Source organism: Sycon ciliatum, chromosome 1, assembly GCF_964019385.1.
Source record: "Sycon ciliatum chromosome 1, ocSycCili1.1, whole genome shotgun sequence".
Taxonomy (NCBI): Eukaryota; Metazoa; Porifera; class Calcarea; order Leucosolenida; family Sycettidae; genus Sycon; species Sycon ciliatum.
In genome coordinates this window covers 52,168,300-52,193,787 of record NC_088643.1, presented here as the reverse complement: position 1 = coordinate 52,193,787, position 25,488 = coordinate 52,168,300, and the positions used below count along the sequence as shown (strand labels likewise).

Below are 25,488 nucleotides of genomic sequence, written 5' to 3'. Positions count from 1 at the left end.
TACCACGCCTTTGCCTGCTGAGTAATAACAATTCTGTGGTTCTTGTATATTCAGAAATCAAGGATTATCAGTGTTTTTTTGGAGCAGAATGCGAGTATATTGAAAAGCAGAATCCATCAAATTCTCCAGCATTATCCGCCGGGACCTAATTGGTGCATTCAGTCGTACTTCGGAGGTAGGAGAATGGTGTCCGTGCACAGTGTGATTGGTCTTCGGTTGAACCCAGGGAGTCGTAAAATACCGGGAGGCCACACGAGATGCACAACTTGGTGATTGATAGAGTGAGAAATGGTTTAAAAGTAGTTTATTGTGATGAGATTCAGTGGTAAGATGCAGGTGAGAATATTTCTCAGTTAGTGGTGCTGGAGTTGTGGGTGGTAAGTGTTGAGGATCGATGCACTCAAGAAAAAGGAAATGGTCAGAGTGCAGACTGGCGATAGGTGTTGGTATGCGTGGAACGTAGAATTGGTAAAGGTGACAAGTCATGGTCAATAGGGTACAAGTCTCAGGTTGATGGCGTGCTGTTCCCACATGCAAGAGCTGCAATGTAAATGCAGGACTCGCACATCATGATGTGTTTGCGCCTTTGAGTTACAGTAATGTGATATCAGCACCAAAGCCAGCAATGGTCTTACACCGAGGAAGACAACATATCCAGTCGCCACATATTTCCAGGTTACTTGCAATACCACCAAGACAACAAGTACAAGTGGCGAGTACAAAGTTGCGAAAGTTCGTGCGAAGTTACTCTATCACTTCATGATGTAGAGCAAAGGTTTGCACGCATTTTCGTTTTTGAGAACCTCTCTAATCTAACCTAACGTTATGTCGAGAGTAATACATCAACTCTTCAGGTAGAAAACTGCACAGATTGGCAGATAACCATGCATGTTAGTGCTGACTTAGCCTAAAATAGGAGATGTGTTCAGTGTGAATTATGGCAAGAAGCAAGCGAACGACACCTCAAAGAGGATGATTATCATTATAGCTACCCCCCTCCCCAAATGAAAAAATACACATTGCTGCATGCACAAACGCATTGCACACGTGAATCTCTATTCTAATTTCAATCACAGCCCTTCAATTTTAGCCCAGATTACAACTTCTCACCCGCCTTCAGCTGATGGCAAACTAATACAGCACACCATCACCCTGACACACATATCTTATCGAGCATGACTTGCCACATTTGCAACGTCTATCTTCTACGAACACCAACACCTATGGTTAGACTACACACCTACACCCCTAACAATTTCCCCTTTCTCACCTGTATCTACCCGCAGCACTAACATTGCATAACTCCAGCACCACTAACTGAGAGACATTCCCACCTGCACCTCAATATCGTATCTCATCACCATCAACTCCCTATTAACTCGTACCACCACCCAGATTCATGCCTATTCACTGCAACCGTTGTTCAGAACCTCTCCATTTTGTTTCTGTGTCACCTTGTGAGTTTTAGTCTTTGTCATGGACAATAGCAACGGAAGCAGGATGAGTAAGTTTACCTTTGATCAACTCAGTCACAGTGGTGTAGCGTCAAACCCCTACGCTCACGACGTTTTAGTTTCACAAGACCAATCACGCAGCGCATCGACACCATTCTCCTACCTACAAAATTTGGCGGCAGCAAATCTTCAGCTTCAGGATCAACAGCACTATGACAACTTGTTTGATGGAGTACTTTTTCCCTCCTTGCCAGAAGTCTCTACGGGCATGTGCTCCAATGTGAACACACGACTCGTACATCATGATGCGTTTCCGCCTTTGGGTGATAGTAAGTTGATGGCAGCGCCAGCGCCAGCAATAGCCTTACAGCCAAGACGACAGCATCTCCAGCCGCCAAATATTGCCGGCTTACTTGACTTGCCACAAAGTCCACACGACTTCAACCAGTCACTACCACAGAGTAACGTATTCGGAAAGCAACCGTCAATGAAAGAACCTGAAAACCCAGCGAAAACATTCTCCTTCCACCAGGGTAAGACGGCACCGATCCTTCCGGATAGCCTAATGCCAGATAACCAGCATACTTCCAACAGCTTGAGTGATGCAGCACTCTTTCCGTTCCCGCCACAAGTTTCAATAGGCGTCAGCTCATTTGGAAATATAGGATTCCCTCATGATGTGTTTGCGCCTACTGGCGACACGAATGCGATGGTCGTGTCAAGGCAAGGACGACAACATATTCCAAGTTTACCGGAAATGCCACCAAGTCGTCGTCACGACCTCAGTGAGCCACTTTCGCAGAGCACCTTACTCGGGCAGCAGCCGTCAATGCAAGAACCTGATAACACAGCGACACCATTCTCCTTAAACCCAGGTCAGGCGGAACCACTCCTTCAGCCTAACCTACCCAACAGCTTGAGTGATGCAGCAATCTTTCCCTACCTGCCAAAAGTCTCTACCGCCATGCGCTCTGATGTAAATACAGGATTAAATCATGATGTTTTCGCGCCATCGTGTGGTATTGATGTGTTGCTATCACCATCACTAGCAAGGGGCCTACAACAACAACAGCGACAACAACAACATCACAAGCCACCACATATTCCCAGGCTGCAGGTAATGCCACCGCATCACCATGACCTCAGCGAGCCACTACCACCGAGTAACGTACTTGGACAGCAGCCGTCGACTAATGAACCTGAAAAAAGTGCCAAAGCCAAAATAGTCTGCCCGGAATGCAAAAGGAGTTTCTCTTATCCGTCGCAGCTCAAAAGACACATGACAGTGCACACCGGCGAGAAGCCATATCATTGCGACAGATGCAACTCACGTTTTTCTCTGCTAACGACACTAACCAAACACAAGAGAACACACACAGGTGAAAAACCATACAAGTGCACTATCCCGGGCTGTGAACAGGCATTCTCACAGTCCTCCACCCGCAACCGGCATGTGCGTATCCACAAGGCGAATATCGAGAAGCAAACCAAACCTGCCAGTGGATGCAACTAAACAGGCACTGACCTATTGCCCTCGCATCACCAGTTCAAAAACAACCATGTCGGCAGGATCTAGGAGCAGCAAATAAGAAGATACCAGCGACAGAAGTTTCAGGTTACGTGAGATTTAATCCAATTATGGGCAGGGGCATGCTTTGCACACTGGGGCGCACTGTGCCGAATATGAGCAATAGAAGAATCTGACATATGTGCGTGTGTGTGCCTTCAGTACTACTATTTGGGTATGTTCGTTTCGTACCCTCAACTTCCAAAATATGGTGCCACACCCAGACCGCCATACATGCACGTGTACTCGTACTTGCCTAAAAATGCATTTGCCGGTGCAGACATCCCTCCACCCTCCGCGATCGAAAACCATCACTTCTTTGATTTATATGATACAAAATAGCATAAAGTTTTGGCTTGTTTTGATACAATGTCTGCTGGTTCGTTTGTGGTTTTTCTCTTTTGCTGTGGTTCCTTTTGCTACATGTGACTATTGTCCATGTGGAACGTGGTGTTCGTTTGTTCCGTGTCCTGATTTTTTAGAATGTCATCAAGGGAGCAGGTGATGTAGAAGGATGTGTTGTTTTTCTGCATGATGACATTCACCAAACTGTCTATTGCCTCGCATAGATGCGTTATATGAGCATTCGTGATTTTTGAGTCTTCAGTTTTGTCTTTTTGAGTCTTTTTGTTCCTTCCGGTGGAGTTATTGTCCCTGGTATCCCGTCATGTCATGTCCTAGTTCAAATACGTTATTGCAAACAAACGAGTGCTTGTCTTCTGTGTCCTGCGCCCCTGGGTACGAATGGCCGTGACTCCGTTACAATATGACTGTATCAGTACTCTACGAAGTAATGCATGTCTAAATAGCAAAGAGAATGCACCAGTGCGAATATCAGATGGATCTCTATTCCATCTGTCTGCAGCCAAATAAGAAATATAAAACAGACCGTAGCGTGAATGAAAAACGCAGGGTAGAACTAAGCTATTGTGGGAGTGAATGGAATTCCGACATTGGAAGGGATTAGGTGCTGATGAGCGGAGTACAAAGAGGTCGCAAAAAAGGACACCATCGACATTGGTAGAGGTTCCAAATCTCCCTATCAGCCACAAGATCTCCCGATTTTTTTATGTATTGAAACCTCTCCCGATCTCCCGCCCAACATCACAAACCTCCGTTTTCTTTGCTACCAATTTTTCGTCAACTTCATAAACCTCAAACAAACACACCAGCATAGGGTAAAAGGCAAGAAAAAACACGCACACATGCACTAGAGGCAGCTCTGGTGCTGCCATCAAATTACTGCCATCCGGAGACGCAAACGCATCTTGATTATTATTATTATTATTAATATTATTACTAAATTTTTGATAGGGCAATCCCCACAGGCCTAAGGCCTTCTTACAGGGTACCCTAAATGTGCCAATACAAGGTAATGGATGATGTACGAGTTCTGTATTTACAATCGAGTCAATGCCGGTAGAGACTCGTGGCAAGGACGGAAAGGGTGGTGTGTCACGCAGCCTGCTAGTATAGCGCGGGTGATCCCGCACCAAGTAGTTAGGCTGAAGGATTCGTGCTAGGCCCCGGCGGATTCAGCTAACATTATATCTATCATATTTAGCACATTCTGGAAACTAGCATTGCGCTAGCATAATCCCGTACGTTTTGCAGAAAACTAACTAGCATATTCTTGCGAGAACTAGCATATTCTTGCGAAGACTAGCATATTGTTTCAAAATATGGGATGTTCGTGAGAATTCGGAATGCCCTCGCGACTAGTACCACCTACCGCGCCTTTGCCTGCTGAGTAACAATAATTCGGTGGTTCTTCTATTGTCTTCTGTTTCGTAGAACATGACTTATGCTGCATAATAGTAGTTGTAGTAGTATTTATTTATTTACCATCGGATGCCTCAACAGTGATACACACAACTTTTAAGAGGGCCGATCACGGGATAAGTGGAAAGGAAAGGAAAAGAAAGGAAAAGAAAAAAATAGGAATCCAGACATCAAGCAGTACAGTAATCAAACACCAAGTCAACTTCAAGCTTAGTACAAGAACTATCAAGATCATCGAGAAACTCAACAGATTCCAAAAAGAAGGTCAAAATACTTCTTAAACGCCACTGGGTCTTTAAAAAGATCCCTGAGTTGGTTTGCAAATGTAAAGGTACGGTGGTGTCTGCGCCACTCGGCATGCAGTGTATTAAAGAAAATTGCGGCACGATTAGAAAAAGAATTTACTCCATAATACATGTATGCTGTTAACAATCTGCAACATAATAAATGCCTCTATTTCCATTTTCCGAAGCAGAATTCCAGCATTATTAGTGCTCTTTTTTGGAGCAGAATGCGAGTTTATTGAAAGGCAGAATCCATCAAATTCTCCAGCATTATCCGCCGGGGCCTAATTGGTGCATTCAGTCGTACTTCGGAGGTAGGAGAATGGTGTCCGTGCACAGTGTGATTGGTCTTCGGTTGAACCAATCTGTTATGAGGGTAGGTACCTGCCGCTTCATTACTCTGACTGAGTTGATCCAAGGCAAAATAGCTCATCCTGAGTGCATGGCTATTGTCCATGGCCAAGAATTAGTACAAAAGTCGAAACATAAAATTTTTTTGAGATGCTGACCAGCAATTGTAGTGAATACGCAGGATTCTCGGTGATTGATAGAGTGAGAAATGGTTTAAAAGTAGTTGATGGTGATGAGATTCAGTGGTAAGATGCAGGTGAGAATATTTCTCAGTTAGTGGTTCTGAAGTTGTGGGTGGTAAGTGTTGAGGATCGATGCACTCAAGAAAAAGGAAATGGTCAGAGTGCAGACTGGCGATAGGTGTTGGTATGCGTGGAACGTAGAATTGGTAAAGGTGACAAGTCATGGTCAATAGGGTAAGAGTTTCAGGTTGATGGCGTGCTGTTTCCACATGCAAGAGCTGCAATGTAAATGCATGACTCGCACATCATGATGTGTTTGCGCCTTTGAGTTACAGTAATGTGATATCAGCACCAGAGCCAGCAATGGTCTTACACCGAGGAAGGCAACATATCCAGTCGCCACATATTTCCAGGTTACTTGCCATACCACCAAGACAACATGTACAAGTGGCGAGTACAAAGTTGCGAAAGTTCGTGCGAAGTTACTCAATCACTTCATGATGTAGAGCAAAGGTTTGCACGCATTTTCGTTTTTCAGAACCTCTCTAATCTAACCTAACGTTATGTCGAGAGTAATACCTCAACTGTTCAGGTAGAAAACTGCACAGATTGGCAGATAACCATGCATGTGAGTGCTGACTTAGCATAAAGCAGGAGATGCGTTCAGTGTGAATTATGGCAAGAAGCAAGCGAACGACACCTCAAAGAGTATGATTATCATGATGGCTACCCCTCCCCCTCCCCAAATGAAAAAAACTACACAATGCTGCATGCACAAACGCATTGCACACGTGAATCTCTATTCAAATGTCAATCACAGCCCTTCAATTTTAGCCCAGATTACAACTTCTCACCCGTCTGCAGCTGATGGCAGACTAATACAGCACACCATCACCCTGGCACACATATCCTATCGAGCATGACGTGCCACATTTGCAACGTCTATCTTCTACGAACACCAACACCTATGGTTATACTACACACCTACACCCCTAACAATTTCCCATTTCTCACCTGTATCGACCCGCAGCACTAACATTGCATAACTCCAGAACCACTAACTGAGAGACATTCCCACCTGCACCTCAACATCGTATCTCATCACCATCAACTCCCTATTAACTCGTACCACCACCCAGATTCATGCCTATTCACTGCAACCGTTGTTCAGAACCTCTCCATTTTGTTTCTGTGTCACCTTGTGAGTTTTTGTCTTTGCCATGGACAATAGCAACGCAAGCAGGATGAGCCAGTTTACCTTTGATCAACTCAGTCAGAGTGGTGTAGCGTCAAACCCCCACACTCACGACGCTTTAGTTCCACAAGACCAATCACGCAGCGCATCGACACCATTCTCCTACCTATCAAATTTGGTGGCAGCAAATCTTCAGCTTCTGGATCACGAGCACTATGACAACTTGTTTGATGGAGTACTTTTTCCCTCCTTGCCAGATGTCTCTACGGGCATGGGCTACAATGTGAACACACGACTCGTACATCATGATGCGTTTGCGCCTTTGGGTGATATTAAGCTGATGGCAGCACCAGCGCCAGCAATAGCCTTACAGCCAAGACGACAGCATCTCCAGCCGCCAAATATTGCCGGCTTACTTGACTTGCCACCAAGTCCACACGACCTCAGCCAGTCACTACCACAGAGTAACGTATTCGCAAAGCAGCCGTCAATGAAAGAACGTGAAAACCCAGCGACAACATTCTCCTTCCACCAAGGTCAGACGGCCCCGATCCTTCCGCATAGCCTAATGCCGGATTACCAGCATAATTCCAACAGCTTGAGTGATGCAGCACTCTTTCCGTTCCCGCCACAATTTTTTATAGGCGTCAGCTCATTTGGAAATATAGGATTCCCTCACGATGTGTTTGCGCCTACTGGTGACACGAATGCGATGGACGCGTCAAGGCAAGGACGACAATATTATTCCAAGTTTACCGGAAATGCCACCAAGTCGTCGTCACGACCTCAGTGAACCACTTCCAAAGAGCACCTTACTCGGGCAGCAGCCGTCAATGAAAGAACCTGATTACTCAGCGACACCATTCTCCTTAAACCCAGGTCAGGCGGAACCACTCATTCAGCCTAACCTACTCGACAGCTTGAGTGATGCAGCAATCTTTCCCTACCTGCCAAAAGTCTCCACCTCTATGCGCTCCGATGTAAATACAGGATTACATCATGATGAGTTTGCGACATCGCGTGGTAGTGAGGTAAAACTGGAGTTTAGGTACTTGTGTACTGAAAAAGGATGAGCTACTTCTGGACAGCCCGGGATCGGCTGGCCTGTCAAACTGCACGGATAAGCCGTGTGACCATTGATTTGACTGTCTCGGCCAGCACTCTATAATAAATTATGGTACGGTATCTGTGCACCGTATGTGCCGGATACGGTGTGGATATGGAGATAACATGTTAGCCATCTGGCTGGTTTTAACGGTCATTGTTTTCGCCAGGTTTGCTTTGAATTTTTGGCATTTTATATAATTTTTTTCGGTTAGATAGATTTCGGTAGATCTTCCAGGTTTCGTGATATTTTCGAAACTTTACTTCCAATGATGGATTTTTTCTGTAAAAATTCCCGATATTTTGCTTAGAGAATTACCGGCAAACTTTGCCTACAAGTCATGATTCAGGCTGTTTTCCGTAGGAAAGGTAGCGAGTATTTTGAAGTACACTGTAAACTAAGTAGTTGGGCTATTTTGAAGTATTTTCTCTTCTTCTTTCGATTACAATGATTCTTGCTTTTAGTTGCACTAAGTTTTAGATTGCTCAGGAGAACAAGCGAAGAAAAGACTTTGTGACTTGGTTTTCCCATTCTTCATCAATCTCAAAGTAACCCCAAATCTATTAAAAGCAAAGATCATGCTCTTCCCGCGACAGCCGGAATTCCCAACTAACTTCCCGCGGCCAATCGCCGGATATTTGACAAAAAGGATGTCCATCCATTCCCGTGGGAACTCATGCACCAGCACACCCAAAACAGAACACCTCTTCTACAAAATTTATTTTAACATTTTGGGAAAGCGGAACTGAAAATAGATGTGGTCACTGGTCAAGCGGATGGCACAGGGTATGATTGTCGAATACAATGCACCATGCATTCGAAGTACCGATCCTGGTGCTCCTTGAACCGCTCACGCCACATAAATTCCACCAAGTATGTGGGAAATAAGGTGTCAGATGTTCCGAACATGCGTTTCAGCTGCCGCTTTGCTCTCATCCACATATTCTCCACGTTGTTGGTATGGACATCGCGGTCATTGGGGTTCACGAAGTTAGCTTCATGAATCACAACATCATGTTGAAAGATGCCCCCATGTATCGTCGAGAGATTGGCATATGCAGCCCATCCATCCGACATGATGCGTGTCCCGGGGAGGAGCCACTGAGCTATTAGGGCAGTCAGTGTTGCTGCCGTGCGATCAGGAACAACTTGCATGATGCAAGTTCCGGTGTCCCTTTCGATTGCACCAAAGACCCAGTGGCCATCTCTCCATTGACCGCGATGGTACTTCCGGTGAAAGTATTTCGACTCATCAATTTCCACCACCCGAGGCTTGCCTTCATCATCGAAGCCTCCGAGATGGTATGGGTTATTGGTGAGGTACTCACCTGCCACGTCTCGAAGAAAATTATACCAATCAAGGAGTGGCTTCTCCGTCACCTTGTAACACCTTGTAATTTCCTTCTGCGGCTCTTGCTTGGCCCAGAAGACGATGATCTTCATCAATAAATCAAGAGGTAAATGGCTCCGTTGGAAGAATGAGCCAACACGAACGCTCTTGACGTAGCTGTCACGTTGGCATCGCCAACGATATCCATCAATGCCTCCGTTATACACTGAAAAGGTACAGCGTTGATTGCACGTTGGACACACATGAACGTTAGCAATCAAGCCATAACGTGCCACTAGCTCGATTCCACGCCCCTGACAGAACTCGATGATGATGGTGTCAAGGAATACTATCCCCTCGAGCATACCGTTGTAATCCAATACTTCCTCAGGTGGAATAATAAATTTACGGGGAGCGGCCATTTTCAATACTGAAGGGAACGTTGAAGTGTTTCAGTTTTGCGGTTAATCCAGAGAAACGAATGAGAAACAATTGAAACTGCTCAGAGTCAACGCAAGTTGCACAGGCTGTTGGGGCCGACAATCGTTCTTATAAGGAGCTGAAGAACCCCTCGGAATCATGGAATCTCCATATCCGTTACGTACATGTACATGATTGTATACATGTACAAGGTGTTAGATACATATCTAAACCTTGTTTTAGTTTACACATGTTGAATTATTGTTGTATTGTTATTGTTGTTGCTTTGTTTGTTTCACTCTGTTTAACCAACAACATGACTGTACATGTACACGGTATGGATATGGAGATTCCATGAGACAGGCCAGAGTCGTAAAATACCGGGTATTTTACGACTCCCTTAGTCAGGCCGCAGGGCTTTCCCCATACGGTGCATAGTAGGCCTCGACCAAATATGCTGAAAAAAAAGAGCATATTATGCTCGTCGCATATCAGGGAAAACGTCCATAATATGCCAAAGGCTTAGCAAGATATGCAAAAAGATATGCCAAAATATGCCAAAATATGCTCGACATAAGCAGAAAGTGTAGATCATTAATTTTCAGTAAAATTACAACCTTGGAATATTCATTGGCTTCACGGCTATCATGCTTATGGTGCAAATCAAAACACATGCGGAATAGTATGGCTGGGGTGTGTCCCCAGCAACCGTAATGATAGTGTTCATCCATGGGGGAATGTAGCAAACGCCTCAACCATTCCAAATTCATTCATAAAAGGCATTTCTGAACGCATTTTGTCCATAATATGAATGACTTTTCCTCATTTTCTTCAGAATATTTGAATTATATGCTGCCTTCATTCCAATATTCCCTTTGTCGCTCAATATGCCATATATGAACTGTGTCACAAAATATGCGGAAATATGCGCAAGCATATTGGTCGAGGACTTGTGCATAGCCATACGTCATGTATTCTAGCAATTCAAAAATATCCAGCAAATTTATTTTGGAGGAAAATCTCTGTGCATGTAACCATGCATCGGGTGACCACTTGACCACTTCCGGCGAATATATAATTATATAAATTGTTATACACACTAGTCAGAACAACAGATGGCTTGATCAGCCACTGGCATGAAACTTTAAGTTGTGACTGACCACCCATCTGTTGTTCTTACTAGTGTGTCACGGCGCTACCTTCCCGGTATCGAGCTCTCTTGGATTTCTGCTGGAATTCACAACAGTATACATTTATATATATATATAAATATTTATTACAACATCTCAAGACTTGGTGGAAACACCGGCCAATGTTAAGAGTGGGTGATTGACAACCAAGGCGATAAATAAAAATAAGGGGAGGGAAAAAGAAAGAGTAGCAAAATGAACAGCAACAACAACTCCGTAAAGAAAGATAATGTCAAATAAAAACAGTGAAAAACACAGAGACGCAAAGGACATGTGGATAATGAGCGAAAACGACTTTATAAACATGAAATTCACATTCAAATTCAAATTTGGAAATAAATCCGAAAAAAATCATATAAAATGCCAAAATTCAGAGTAAACCAGGCGAAAATAACGGCCGTTAAATCCAGCCAGATGGCTCCGGCGTACATGTATGGAATCTCCATATGCATACCGTATCCGGCACGTACGGTGCACAGATACCGTAGCACATAGAGTGCTGGCCGAGACAGTCAAATCAATGGTCACAGGGCTTATCCATGCAGTTTGACAGGCCAGCCGATGCCCGGCTGTCCAGAAGTAGCTCATCCTTTTCCAGTAGATACACAAGTACCCAAACTCCAGTTTTACCCACAGGATTACATCATGATGAGTTTGCGACATCGCGTGGTAGTGATGTGTTGCTATCACCGTCACTAGCAAGAGGCCTACAACAGCAACAACAACATTGTACATCGTAGAGTGCGGTTGCATTTTTTGAGCTGTGAACATGCCGTTGATCGACTATTCATATCCAAACGATAGCTACAAGCAAGGATCGGTAACCCCAAAGCAGGCCTTTGGGAAGCCATGCTTTGATCTCTACGTTGAGGAAGACGACACAGACTCTCGGTCTGCTGGTGACTCTACTGGAGAGGCGAACGTGTGTTCTGCGGGCAGAACCACACACCCTACGGAATGCGGTCGAGATGCAGGCAGCAAGTCGCCGGTAAGTGACTTAGAGGTTATCTCGCCTCCCGAAGACTCCATATTAGATGTCAATGGCCTGATCGAAAGCATCAAGACCGAAATAGTTGGGACAGTCAAGGCTGAATTGGCCGCCCTTCAGGAAGTTTTTTCAGGGATCTCCTCGGCAATCGTCAACATGCAAGGGGAACTCTCCATGATTAGAAAAGAGCAAGCTGACCTTGCACACACGCATACGCCTATTAGTACGGTGCAATCAGATTCCCGTATATCTGCGCTGGAGGACAAGTGTAAGGAACAGGAAGCGCGCCTCAAGTCAGTAGAGCATATGCAACACATGTACACTGAACCGACCCCACTCAAAAAGGCTGGCGATACCGTATCCAAGCCGGGTGCACGTGGGCTGCAAATGCAGCAAGCCAACCAAGGGCGCCTCAAGTCAGTAGAGCATGTACAACACACTGCACCGACCCCATTCAAAAAGGCGGGCGATACCGTATCCAAGCCGGGTGCACATGGGCTGCAAATGCAGCAAGCCAACCACATGGATACCACTACAAGTTGTAGCACTTGCAGATCCACGACCCAGCAGCGCGTATGGGCATCAGTGCTCAATAGCTCCAGTGACAACGGAGCACTTCGGCCCTCCTCCAAGCCATCGGTCACTGCGCAGCCACCTCTCCCACAGGAGCACCGCCAGCAAACTAACCAGCACCAACGACCCCAACAGCGACAACAACAACAACAACAACAACAACAACAACAACAACAACAACAACAGCGCCAGAAGCAGCAGCAGCAGCAACAACAGCACCACCAACACCACCAACACCAGCAACACGACGAACAATGGACTACAGTTACCAGCCGCAAACTGAGAGGTTCTCTTGGCTCCCTGCGGAAAGTATACTTTGTTGGCAATATTGATGACAGTTGCGACGCAGACTCCATAACGTCCCACTGTGTCCAGAATGGCATCACACCCACAGCTTGCCGCACCTTTCCTTCTCGCAAGCATGTAGGCACAAAAGCTGCAAGGCTTACAGTCCGTGAAGACCAATGTGCAGCCATCGAGGCAGATGGGTTTTGGCCAGCGCCCATTCAGGTTCGGCCATGGGACTTCAGCGAGGCAAATAGGCCCACAGCCACCAACTAATCGACCGTGTTCCCACTCAATCCCCATGCACCAGTCTTCTTACCTCGCATCTATCGTGCCCAACCCTGCTCAACAGCAGCCACGACCTTGTTCCCACTCAACCCCCATGCACCAGTCTTCATACCTTGCACCTATCGTGCCCAACCCCGCTCAACACCAGCCACGACCGTGTTCCCACTCAATCCCCATGCACCAGTTTTCATGCCTCGCACCTATCGTGCCCAACCCCACTCAACGTTTGTAAGAGAACAACCTCCACCTGATACCACACCAGTAAACGCATCCCCCCACAACAATAACAATAATTCTTGCATTCGGATATGTACCCTGAACTGTCGTAGTATGAAACATAAACTGGCTGATATTACAGACCTCCTTGACCACCATAAAGTAGACATTTTGTGTATAACGGAAACGTGGCTAAATTCGTGTATCCCAGACGAGATCATTAAGATACCGGGTTACGACCTGTTCCGTCGTGACCGGTCCCAGTGCAGCACTACATGGAGCGACTTGGGTGGTGGTGGGGTAGCAGTCTTCTCTTCGTCCGCCCTTTGTGCTATGCGCCGCCGGGATCTAGAGTGCAACAATTCAGAGATGATAACTGTCGAAACAGGAGCTACAATCATTTCCTGTATGTACCGTCCTCCAAGACACGATAGTCTTGCATTCTGCAACTCATTCAGTCCTCTTCACCCCCTCGTTGACAACCGTCCAGTAATTGTCGTGGGAGACTTTAACTCCAAGAACAATGAGTGGAACAACGCAGACCCTACGAACACTGCAGGTAGACACATGCAGTCCGCCTTTGACGACTATGGCTTCACTATGGTCTCCAAGAACCATGGAACGAGGCCAACTAAAGATTCTAATCCGTCCCTAGACCTGATTTTAACTAATATGCCCCATCTTGTCACTTCATGTTACACATCCATGCCCATTGCAGACCACTGTCCTCTATTTTGCGCATATTCTCCACCAGAGAAACGCCACTCTAGAAGTACTGTCAACGCAGCCGCAGTCTCCAGAAAGGTTGACATGCACCTCCTCAGGCAGAAACTGAGCACACCACCATTGACCGAATGCATGCAGGGCACCAACGTGCACATCAGTTTCAGATGCATGGCCTACTCTGCACTGCTGGACCAGGCAATTCAGGCAGCAACGACCATCACACGCCGGAAAAACACCCAGTCGAACCAACCATGGTTCACAAAAAAACTTAAGACGCAACGTCAGCGAACTAACCGCCTCTATGTGCTCCACCGAAAGGAGCCACTCAACGATTCCTTACGAGCTGCATACAAACTCTCGCGCAACCTGTACCACCGGTCATTAAGAGCCGCCAAGGACACATACTTGTCAACGCTCGGATACACAATGCTTGGCAAGGAAAGAAAGGGTGGCTATGCGTGGTGGAAACGTGCCAAAGCAATATGCAATATTGACCAAACAAATAAAAAGGCAATTCCAGACCTGCAGAACGGCAATGAAATTCACAAAACAGATCAAGCGAAGGCCGAAACGCTGTGTACCTTCTTTGCCCGCCAATGCACCACTCAGTCAACGCCGCCGAATACTGTAGCAACTAGTATAACAATCAATGAAGCCGACGTCGATGGAAACAAATTTGGATTCGGAAACATACGCCCTGTTGAAGTCTTCGATGCAGCAAAGAGGCTGCAACAACATAAATCATCATCAGACATCAACCTGACAAACCGTATACTAAAGCAATTCGCAGATATCCTTTCCCAATCACTATCAGTATTGTTCAACTACAGCCTTGATGATGGTGTGTTCCCGTCCTCCTGGAAATCATCCACTGTAATACCGGTGTACAAGAATAGAGGTTGCGCCAAAGAGCCTACCAATTACAGACCTATATCCCTTCTCCCATGCATAGCGAAACTAATGGAAAAGATTCTCTCGGCACGTCTACTTCGATACTTGATGACCCAGGGTGTAATTTGTAAAGGTCAATTCGCATATGTACGCAACAAGTCTGTAACGGACCAACTTATCTTGCTAACCCAATCAATGGCTGTAAATATTGATAATGGCACTAATTTTGACCTGATATCTCTAGATTTCAGGAAAGCTTTCGACCGGGTCGACCACTCTATACTCCTAAAGAAATTCGGTAAGATTGCTACAGCTTCGTCAGTAAAATGGCTGAAGAGCTTCTTAGGGGATCGACAAATTGAAGTGAAGGTACATAGCACTAAATCGAAGAAGCGGAGCATCAACTGCGGAGTGCCTCAAGGTTCCCACCTTTCACCACTCCTATTCCTACTCTATATAAATGACCTGCCCAACGCTATGCAACATTGCACGCAATATCTATTTGCAGATTGTCACCCTCCTACTGGCTTACAAACCTGAAGACACCCTCGCCAGTAGAGCGAACATGCAGTCTGATCTCGATGCATGTCAAACATGGGGCAGGAACAATGGAGGTGAATTCTCAGCAAGCAAGACATCCGTGCTGTGCCATAGAGCTATCAATGATACACCACCTGCAGGAATCCAATACCAAATGTACAATGAGCCATTAACGGTGGTTTCTGAACTGCAACATCTTGGCATCACCTTGACCGACAACCTGGATTTCCGCAAACATGTCGCCTCAATAACTTCGAAGTTCAGATATCGAGTGCACCTACTGTCAATTATGTCCCAGCAACTTACGCCTTCGGCAATGATCATACTGTACAAAGGGTTCGTAAGACCTGTGATCGAATATAGCTGTACGGTGTGGTCGTTTGGATCAAATAAGAAACCCATGACCACTCTTGATCAATTACAGGCAAGGTTTGCTAGAGCTCTACTGAAAAAGAAAAAAATTGCATTTGATTACACTTCTTCCAAATCTGTCTTAAATTCTAAATGCTCCCTAGAGTCACTAGCCTATCGTCGTCAAATCATCAGTCTCACTACTTTTCACAGATATGTTTTCCATCATCGTGATTACCTTGCTGATTTCCATTTCAAGATTACGAATAGTGAGCGACGACCAAATAAAATCATTCTTCCCAAATTTAAATCATTGTCAAAGTCTCTCTTCATGTTCCGAACTGCTATTCTATGGAACTGTTTACCCCCCAGTCTAACATCGGAAGCCTCGCTCTATAAGTTCAAAGCTGCCCTCAGGAAATTTACAGCTGACTATGCTTATGCAATCAACGGAATTCCGCCACCTTGCAGTTGATTTTCCCCATTTCTCTCCTCATCAATCCCTACTTCTCTTTGTACATACATCTACATCTACTGTTCTTTCAATCAAATGAACCCCTCGATAGGCACATTGCCTTTGGGTCATTTCATAATAATAAACAATAATAAACAACAACGACAACAACATCACAAGCCACCACATATTCCCAGGCTGCAGGTTATGTCACCGCATCACCATGACCTCAGCGAGCCACTACCACCGAGTAACGTACTTGGACAGCAGCCGTCGAGTAAAGAACCTGAAAAATTTGCCAAAGCCAAACGAGTCTGCCAGGAATGCAAAAGGAGTTTCTCGTCATCGCTCAAAACACACTTGACAGTGCACACCGGGGAGAAGCCATATCGTTGCACAGAGTGTGGACAAGCCTTCTCGCAGAAGCGTAGTCTAACTGTGCACGTCCGAAAACACACCGGGGAGAAGCCGTATCAATGCGACAGATGCGACTCACGTTTTTATGAACAAACAGCACTAACCAAACACAAGAGAACACACACAGGAGAGAAACCATACAAGTGCACTATCCCGGGCTGTGAACAGGCATTCTCACAGTCCTCCAGCCGCAACCGGCATGTGCGTACCCACAAGGCGAATATCGAGAGGCAAACCAAACCTGCCAGTGGATGCCACTAAACAGGCACTGCTCTATTGGACCAGCATGTCCAGTTCGAACACGACAATGTCGGCAGGAGCACCAAATCAGAAGATAACAGGGCCAGGAAATGCGGTTATAGGGGTGTACGTTTTTGGAAACATGATTTCTGTGCTGGCGTGCACTGTGTGGAATTTGAGCAATAGAATGATCTGACAAGTGTGTGTGTGTACAAGTAGTATCCTGGCCTAAACTGCATTTGCTGCTGCACCCATCCTATCACCCTCCGCTAGCAACCATTCACGTCTTTGATTTATATATAATTGCAAAACAGCCTATGTTCAGGGCATTTTGTTGTAGAACTATGCATTGGTTTTCTGAATGATGACATTACCCATGTCTCTTGCCTCGCGTATAGTACTTTACCGTAGTCGCATTTTGGGTTTGCCGAGTTTTCACTTGATTTGCTAGTTCATTAGTGGGTCTTCCATTTTCTGTGTTTCCTTTTGCTACATGTTGCTACTGTGCATGCGGAACGTGGTGTTGGTTTATTCCATGTACTGATTTTGTAGAATGTCATCGAGGGGTGGGTGTTGTAAAACGATGACATTATATTTCTTTTCTGTATGATGATATTCCCCAAACTGTCTCTTGTTTAGCATACACGCGTGAGATGAACATACGTAATTAGTGAGTTTTCAGTCTTGCCTTTTCAGTCTTCTTGTTCTTCCGTAAAAAAAGTTGTTGTCCCAGCTTTCCCGTTATGTCGCTCATGATGGTGCTGAACAAACGCTTAGGACCGTTGGAGCGACACTGACTCACGCTGCTATCTGGTGTTCACGAGGTGTTTGTCGCGCTGGAAACGGAGCGTCTCTGTAAGTTTGTATCCCTGCTGATGTTTGTGCTTGAAGAGCAACATAAGTGGTGCTCTTCAGGCACAATCTTCCTCAGCCTACTCAAGCTCAACTGATGAGGGGTGAAGTGGGCAAAATCCCCTTAATTAAGCCAAACTTCCTATACGAATTCCCCGACTACTCCCTTCATAGGCACGATCGACAGCACTGTAGAGGCGGAGGAGTCGCCGTGTATGTTCACTCATCCATCCCACACAAACACAAAACAATCATCACGATGAACAACTTCGAAAACCTTTGGCTTGAACTTGACCTACCGAATGTATTACTCACAGTTGGATGCTCCTACGTTCCTCCAAACACAGATCCGTACACATTCTGCCAACAACTGGAGCCCTGTCTAGGTCTCTGCAATATGAACTCTCCGTTTCTATTGGTAGGAGGCATGAACGCAAAACACACCTCATGGATTCCCACTGATTGAGCTGCGACCTACTGAGCTACCCACTGAACACTGCAGGATTAAACCAGCACGCGTCTTTTCCGACCTGTATTTCCAGAGGCAATTTGAAGTCCTGCCTCGACGTACTCATCTCCAACGTACCAGGAAAATACCTATCTGTCACATCATATCCTCCTGTCGGAGCGTCAGATCGCGTACTAGTCGGAGGACATGTGTCCCTTGCATGCCCACCACAAGCACCCACAATCCAGCAACACGTCGAAACTTGGCGCTGGAACTGGAACCCTGATCGCGTCGTTGCACTGAAATAAGCCCTGGGCTCAATGCAGCTTTTGCCAGCAGCTGAGGAAATTCCGCAGTTATCAATGTCAGACCTCTGGTCGCATTGGCATCACTCGCTTATCAACACAGCATACTTTTACTGTACTAACTTCGCACCAAGATGTACACACCAGTCTCGCCCAGGTCGGCGACCATGGATGACTCAACAGCTTCGTTGCAGCATTAAACTCAAGCATCAGCTCAGTGTCTGCTCTAGGATTGTGGGACAGCCGGGTACACGTGTACCTGGCGCAACCATTTCAACCGGGTCGGAGCTGGGTACACATGTACCTGGCGCTGTCTCACCAGCCTAGTCACATGCTATAACTGGTTGATTGGTTTATTTTAATTCGGACAATAAACGGGAACTAGGCCCAATGATATAAAGGAGAATGGATAAGCCGCATTTAGAAAAGAGAGGACAGGAATTAGAAAACTACGAAAGAAGAAGAAGTATCTGACACATACAAGCCATGTAGTCAGTCCTTGCAAACGGTTCGAAAGTGTAAAGTACCAACCGGGTCACAGGTGACCCTGTACTATATTTTAAACCGGGTCCAAGCGCCGCCCAACCGGGTGGATTACCCGGCTCACCCGGCGCTGGAGCAGACACTGCAGCTCTATCGTCAGTATCTCAGAACTCAAAGAGCTAAGAACTGGCTCGCGTTCGTTACTCAATGCAATAGGACCGCTACACAGCTGAGAGTAGCTAAACCCGCCTTCGTATCCGCTCCCGCGCCAGGCGACGTAACTGGTGTGCAGCAGCGAAACCTGTACAAGTTAATGACGTCACTGTGGTCGTCCCCGTTCAAGGACCTTCCACCTACTGTCGTGGACATGGAAATCCAGTTGCACGTCTAGCGGTCCCAGGGCACTGGCCATGCAGCCTTGGATAAGCGGTACACACACACATTCTGTACGCACGCTCAGGGCGCCGGCCCCGGTCAATTAACTGGATTTCCATATCCACGACAGTACATGTATTTCAGCAAACGAAACAGTGGCTAGATCAGATGGAGAAAAGGCGGAAGGGTTTAATAATTTTTTCATTTCTGAAAGCCAGAAGTCCGCCTCCGGACCAACAAAACTAAAGCCGTACCAGAGATAGGCGTGTCTCGCATCATCGGAAGCCAACTCTCTCTCTCTCTCTCTCTCTCCCCTCTCTCTCACTCACCCACTCCTTTCTTCCCAGTTGCCGTGCTTGTGACTTTTTTTCCCCTGCTGCCGTGCTCATATTAGTTATCTAACTACAGCTGTATCTTCTTCTTGGTTCTGTTTGTCCGCTTATTATTATATATTTTTCTTTTCTCTTATTATCAGTGGGACCATTGTCATTAGGTTTAGGCCTCTTTTGGAACTCCACTTTAAATAAAGCCAAACAACAACAACAACAACAACTGAAGGAAATCATCACCACCCTGGAGGAGGTCAGAAAACTCCTTTCCGCTCTTGATTTCCGGAAGTCGGCTGTGTACAATGACATCCCGACGAAATTGATTGAGATCACTGCAGAGGAAATATTGTGCTCCCTCGCAACGCTTTTCAATGAGTCCTTCTCGCAAGGTGAGCAGCCACAGGACTGGGGCGACGCCACTATCAGTCCTCTACACAAGAAAGCCTCTCGTGCAGAGACAACCAATTTAAGGCAAATCTGGCTCCTGAGCGTTGTCAGCAAGGTTCAGGAGAGGATTGTTTACCAACGCCCACATTGAGCCCCACCTACCGGCCGACTAATCTGGTTTTCGATCTAAGGATAGCACTGAAATACAGCTCTCCCGCCTAGTGCATGAGATTGCCGCCAGCCGAGATGCCCGTCATATAGTGTCAGCATGCGTCTTTGACTTATCAAAGGCCTTTGACGGATTTTGGCATGCTGGCCTCCTTGCCAAACTCAAACACCTTGGTGTCCATGGCATTGCCCTCACCTGGCTCACAAGCTACCTGACTCGCCGCCGACAACGCGTCAAGGTTTGCTCCGCCTTTTCATCATGGAAATCCATTCCAGCTGGAGTACCCAAGGCTCTGTCCTGGGGCAACTTCTTTTCCTGGTGTACACGATCGACCTCCCCCCAGCATGTACAAACTCGCACTCGAAATGCACCCAGTTTGCCGATGACACGGCACTCATCGCGACCCATTACACGAGGGATTTATCCGCTGCATTCCTCCAACGTGCAGGACACGCAGCAGGACGATGGTTGAAGGATTGGCATCTCCTCGTCAACACCACTTAAACCGTCGTCCTTTCCATTCAAAACCAACACATCATCCACATCACGCTCCAATCGACTCTGTTGCAGCAGGTCCAATAACATAGGCACCTTGGCGTTACCCTCCAAGACGATATGCGATGGACCCAACACATCATATAAATTACCAACAAAGCCAATAAAACTACTACACCAACTCCACAAGCCACGTGGCACAATGAACGCTTCCAGCCTATTATTAATATACACGACCTACATCCGACCCGTTCTCGAATATGGCAGCCTTGGTGTTTGTTCTCAGTGCGCAGCATGTGGGTATGTGACACTTTGTGATGTCAAACCTGCATGGACACGATAGTAGTAAGTGCGGGGCAGGTTCTGGCACACTTTTTGACCTTTGACCTTTGGTCCAAATAAGGCACACTGTGTCGGTCGTGCTGGGTCTGGCCCCGGGATCCCCCAGAGTTTGACCTTTGACCCCTGGCATGCCATAAATGTCATTCTTAAGGTTCTTTTCGCCATAGATGGCGAACGTGCACTTGTGCACGTTCGGTGCATTCGCACCGGGGAGTAGTAAAATACGTACTATCCCCTGATTTGCACATCGTAGACGTGCATTGCATGCAGTGAATGACATATTGCGCATGCGTGCATACGCACGCGGAGCGTGTGACCTTCAGTGGTCGTATGCGTGTGGAAAAGACGCAGTGCAACACAAGGTGTACTAGTACACGTGTCATTATACTACTCCCTGATTCGCACTTCGTAGATGTGCCGCAAACAAGTTCACGTTCCGTGCATTCGTTTTATTTGCACATCGTAGATGTGCACTGATTGACAAGTTGCCCATGCAGAGCATGCCTAATCGGCTTTTCGATCGGTTAAGAGAATGTTCAAATTCGGCCATATTATGAGCCCCAAGATCAGAACTCGGCTCAACGTAGTACTTGAAGTCACCGTTCCCATTACGTCAGTAAAATAAATAAAATAATAATAATAATAATAATAATCATGTACATTTGCACACACTCTGTTGAAGCACTGAAACATCGGTTTTCGGCGAATTCAACAATCGAAATTTGAAAATTCGGCGAAAAGATGGGTGATTTCTTCAAAACCACTTTCTTCGGCGAATTTTTCGGCCGGCCGATTTGGGAAATGCCTACTATCCATGCAGGTGCATTAGATGCATATTTCTATTTTGATCGGGATACAGTAAGAATCAACCGGCTACGCCCGGAGTATCATGCATCAAAACAATTATTGAAGGGGTGTCACAGTGAAGCAGTGTTGCTACGCACCGCAAATCCCCTCTGCACTGCACCGAATCTATACTGGAGAATCCAGAGTGACCAGCAAAGAGTCACAACCCGCACGTATCCAGTCACACTAAGGCATATCCACCATTCCCCACATATTCACTGTAACAAAACACAATACTGTTTACTATAATGCACTTTTATTTAAATGGACTTGGATGAGTCTGTAGAAGAGAACACAATGCACGCACACGCATGCATGCGCGGGCACACACACACACACACACACACACATCTAGGTTATAGTGCTATACACATATCTAGGGTTTAGGAAGCACGAGAATGTGTCGAAGCACCCACACATACCCCTTCATGCAGTGTACTTCAGTAGCCCAACACATTACGACTGCACAGGACCATCACAAAACACATTACGACTGCACTGTTACTACACTACACACACAGTTACTACACTACGCCTGTTACAAGTACTTACAAATAATTTTGAAACAAATGGCACATCCCGAAGACGGCAGGTCCAGACCTTCATACATCATCATCATCTGTAAAACCAAGCATGAGCGCACACAAACACTATTAGTGTCACGAATACGGAAGCAGGGTATTAAAGACAAGAGGATACGAAACAAGTAAGTATCGCTATAACGAGGGGGATAAGTATACATGTAGACAGAGCAGTGCTTACTTACAGGGTCCTAATACGCTCCACGGCGTCCCGGTAGTCGGACTGCAACAGCAGCCCGACCTGCCGGCCCTCCCAGTAACGGGTTAGATGGGCCGCACCCGCCAGGTGTGCGGCCACGGCTGGGCCTCCCACCAGCCTTTCTCCACTGTAAAAACGAAAGAAACCGCAGAAAGCACAGTGTCATAGAGCTCTTTTGTTGGGGGAGAGAGCTAGGAGCACTGCACACTTACCATTTGTCACAATATATGATGAGAAAGAGGCGGCGCTTGACGCACCGCCTCAGGTGCTGGAATAGGGGTATTACCCCTGACATTCGAACGCTACAGTGACAAGTGAAAGCCATTTGGACTGTAATGATACTGAAGTGAAGGTGTGAACCGCAAAGCAAGACCTTTACCTTCTTCCTGTCGAATTCGCTCCCCAGCTGCATACCGACATCATCCGCTAAAACCCAATCATACCAAGTAACGCAAAGGTCATCAGTTGACCTTTTGGACTTTTCAACTCTTATCCAAAACCACCAAGAGGAAAAAACCAGGATGAAGAAGACGTCAGTTGTAGAAGCGTTTGTGGAGGAGTTGTTACATTATTCTCAGTAAATAGATATGGCTGATACATTCGGTGTAGACGTGGACGACCGGTCGTGGTCTCTCACCACGGGTCCTTTACTAATAGAAAGGCGGACGCCAATAAGAACTGTTGTGGAGGTGGCAGATCCAAACGCGCAGCAAGAAATTTGGCACGTCGATGGTAGACTCCATCGGGAGGACGGACCAGCTCTTGTTGATAGTAGGGGAGTGTCCGCCTGGTGCTATGAAGGTCGCCTTCATCGCGTTAATGAACGGGCTTGGATAGGACGGGGTAGCATCGAGTACTACCTCAACGGCGCCTAGAGCCGGCGGTCCTGCAGCCAGTTATTGTGACGCCACATGCTGTATTCTACGGTGGTATCACCAAGGAAGGCTCCACAGGGAGAATGCGCCAGCGGTTATACACAGGGAAGGTAACAATCGTGTACGGGAGTGGTACCGATACAACCTTCGGCATAGGGAAGATGGACCTGCTTTCATCTCTCAGGAGGAGGAGGGTGTCTATCAGTGGTACCTCAACGGGGTGTATTACGGTGACCACCATCAAGACCAGGCAATACACCCCATGGAGCTGCAGTACATCAATGTAGTGCCTACTAAGGTAGACTCGTCAGCAATAAGTCATGAGTCCAGTTGTGTGATTTGTCAGGATGCCCTGGATCGTCCTCTATCCAAGTTGGAGTGTGGTCATGAATTTCACTTCCACTGTATCAAGGAGTGGATCAGTTCTGCCCCCAGCCCTACTTGCCTAACCTGCCGCTACTCCATGACTGCTGAGGACTTGGTTGAGTTCTTGTAGTAATACATGACACAGCTGCATGTAGGCGACTACGAATGACCAGTCATGTGCTACAGACGGACACGGACACGCCACCCTAAGTAGCCATGAGCGGCTCTTTGGACAAGGGCAACAAAGCACCCCGTGGGCGGCCAAGGTTGACACTAGCCACAAGTCTGCTCGCTCAGTTGAATAAGCTGGGTGTGCCCATGAAGACCATGGAAGACCTTTCCAGGTGCCGGCAACAAGCAGAGGACAAGACAGACTGGAAGAAACTGTGCAGCTCGACACTCGAGGACAAATCAGTATCAGCAGCTACTACACCTTGCTGATGATGCTCACAAGACAGAAGTGGGAAAAACACTGAATTTCTTTATTTAGTGCTCAACTACGCGAAATGTGTTATTATTATTATACATGTTCAACTGTACTCAGTCTGGCTGACTGCCATTCTCTACCACACATTACCGGACACTGTTGTGGGTGTCGTCGTTATCGTCGTCGTTGTTGATGTTGTTGTTGTGGGTTGTTGTCGTCGTTATCGTCGTCGTTGTTGATTTTGTTGGTGGCTGTTGTTGTCGGTTGTTGTCGGTTGTTGTCGTTGTTTGTTGTTGGTTGTTGTTGGTTATTGTTGGTTGTTGTTGGTTGTTGTTGGGTGTAATTGTTGGTTGTTGTTGGTTGTTGTCGGTTGTTGTCAGGTGTTGTTGGCTGTTGTTGGTTGTTGTTGTCGGTTGTTGTCGGTTGTTGGGTGTTGTTGTCGGTTGTTGGGTGTTCTTGTTGGTTGGTGTTGGTTGTTGTTGGTTGTTGTCGGTTGTTGGTTGTTGTTGGTTGTTGTTGTTGGCTGTTGTTGTTGGCTGTTGTTGGTTGTTGTTGGATGTTGTTGTCGGTTGTTGTCGGTTGCTGGTTGTTGTTGTTGGTTGTAGTTGGTTGTTGTCGGTTGTTGTTGGTTGTTGTCGGTTGTTGTCGGTTGTTGTCGGTTGTTGTTGGTTATTGTTGGTTGTTGTTGGTTGTTGTTGTTGTGTGTTGTTGGGTGTTGTTGTTGGTTGTTGTCGGTTGTTGTCAGGTGTTGTCAGGTGTTGTTTGCTGTTGTTGGTTGTTGTTGCCGGTTGTTGTCGGTTGTTGGGTGTTGTTGTCGGTTGTTGGGTGTTGTTGTTGGTTGGTGTTGGTTGTTCTTGGTTCTTGTCGGTTGTTGTCCGTTGTTGTCGGTTGTTGTTGTTGGTTGTTGTTGGTTGTTGTTGGTTGTTGTTGGCTGTTGTTGGTTGTTGTTGGTTGTTGTTGTCGGTTGGTGTCGGTTGTTGGTTGTTGTTGTTGTTGTTGTTGGTTGTTGTTGGTTGTAGTTGGTTGTTATCGGTTGTTGTTGGTTGTTGGATGTTGTTGTCGGTTGTTGTCGGTTGTTGTCGGTTGTTGTTTGTTGATGTTGGTTGTTGTTGGCGATTGTTGGTTGCTGTTGGTTGTTGTTGGTTGTTGTCGGTTGTTGTCGGTTGTTGTCGGTTGTTGG

General features: G+C 46.4%; 2 protein-coding genes and 1 long non-coding RNA gene across 3 annotated transcripts; 2 read left to right on the top strand and 1 right to left on the bottom strand.

Annotated features, from left to right (window-relative positions):
• Positions 1 to 1,538: 1,538 nt before the first annotated feature.
• On the top strand, positions 1,539 to 3,559 carry LOC135830986 (zinc finger protein 174-like). The gene has a single exon (XM_065343230.1). It carries the CDS (start codon positions 1,723 to 1,725, stop codon positions 2,965 to 2,967), a length of 1,245 nt encoding a protein of 414 aa, XP_065199302.1. The 5' UTR covers positions 1,539 to 1,722; the 3' UTR covers positions 2,968 to 3,559.
• Positions 3,560 to 11,849: 8,290 nt separating this feature from the next.
• LOC135830988 (ras-interacting protein RIP3-like) lies at positions 11,850 to 13,927 on the top strand. Its single transcript, XM_065343232.1, has one exon. It carries the CDS (start codon positions 12,005 to 12,007, stop codon positions 12,980 to 12,982), a length of 978 nt encoding a protein of 325 aa, XP_065199304.1. The 5' UTR covers positions 11,850 to 12,004; the 3' UTR covers positions 12,983 to 13,927.
• Positions 13,928 to 22,099: 8,172 nt separating this feature from the next.
• On the bottom strand, positions 22,100 to 23,020 carry LOC135830992 (uncharacterized). The gene is made up of 4 exons (XR_010556137.1): positions 22,853 to 23,020; positions 22,627 to 22,767; positions 22,413 to 22,479; positions 22,100 to 22,140 (listed from the first exon to the last, which is right to left on the bottom strand). It is a non-coding gene; the product is annotated as an uncharacterized LOC135830992 (long non-coding RNA).
• Positions 23,021 to 25,488: the final 2,468 nt, after the last annotated feature.

What these genes read in the sequence shown, in the direction of transcription:
- LOC135830986 (XM_065343230.1), top strand. Translation starts at nt 1,723, where the DNA reads ATGTGCTCCAATGTGAACACACGACTCGTACATCATGATGCGTTTCCG.
- LOC135830988 (XM_065343232.1), top strand. Translation starts at nt 12,005, where the DNA reads ATGCAAGGGGAACTCTCCATGATTAGAAAAGAGCAAGCTGACCTTGCA.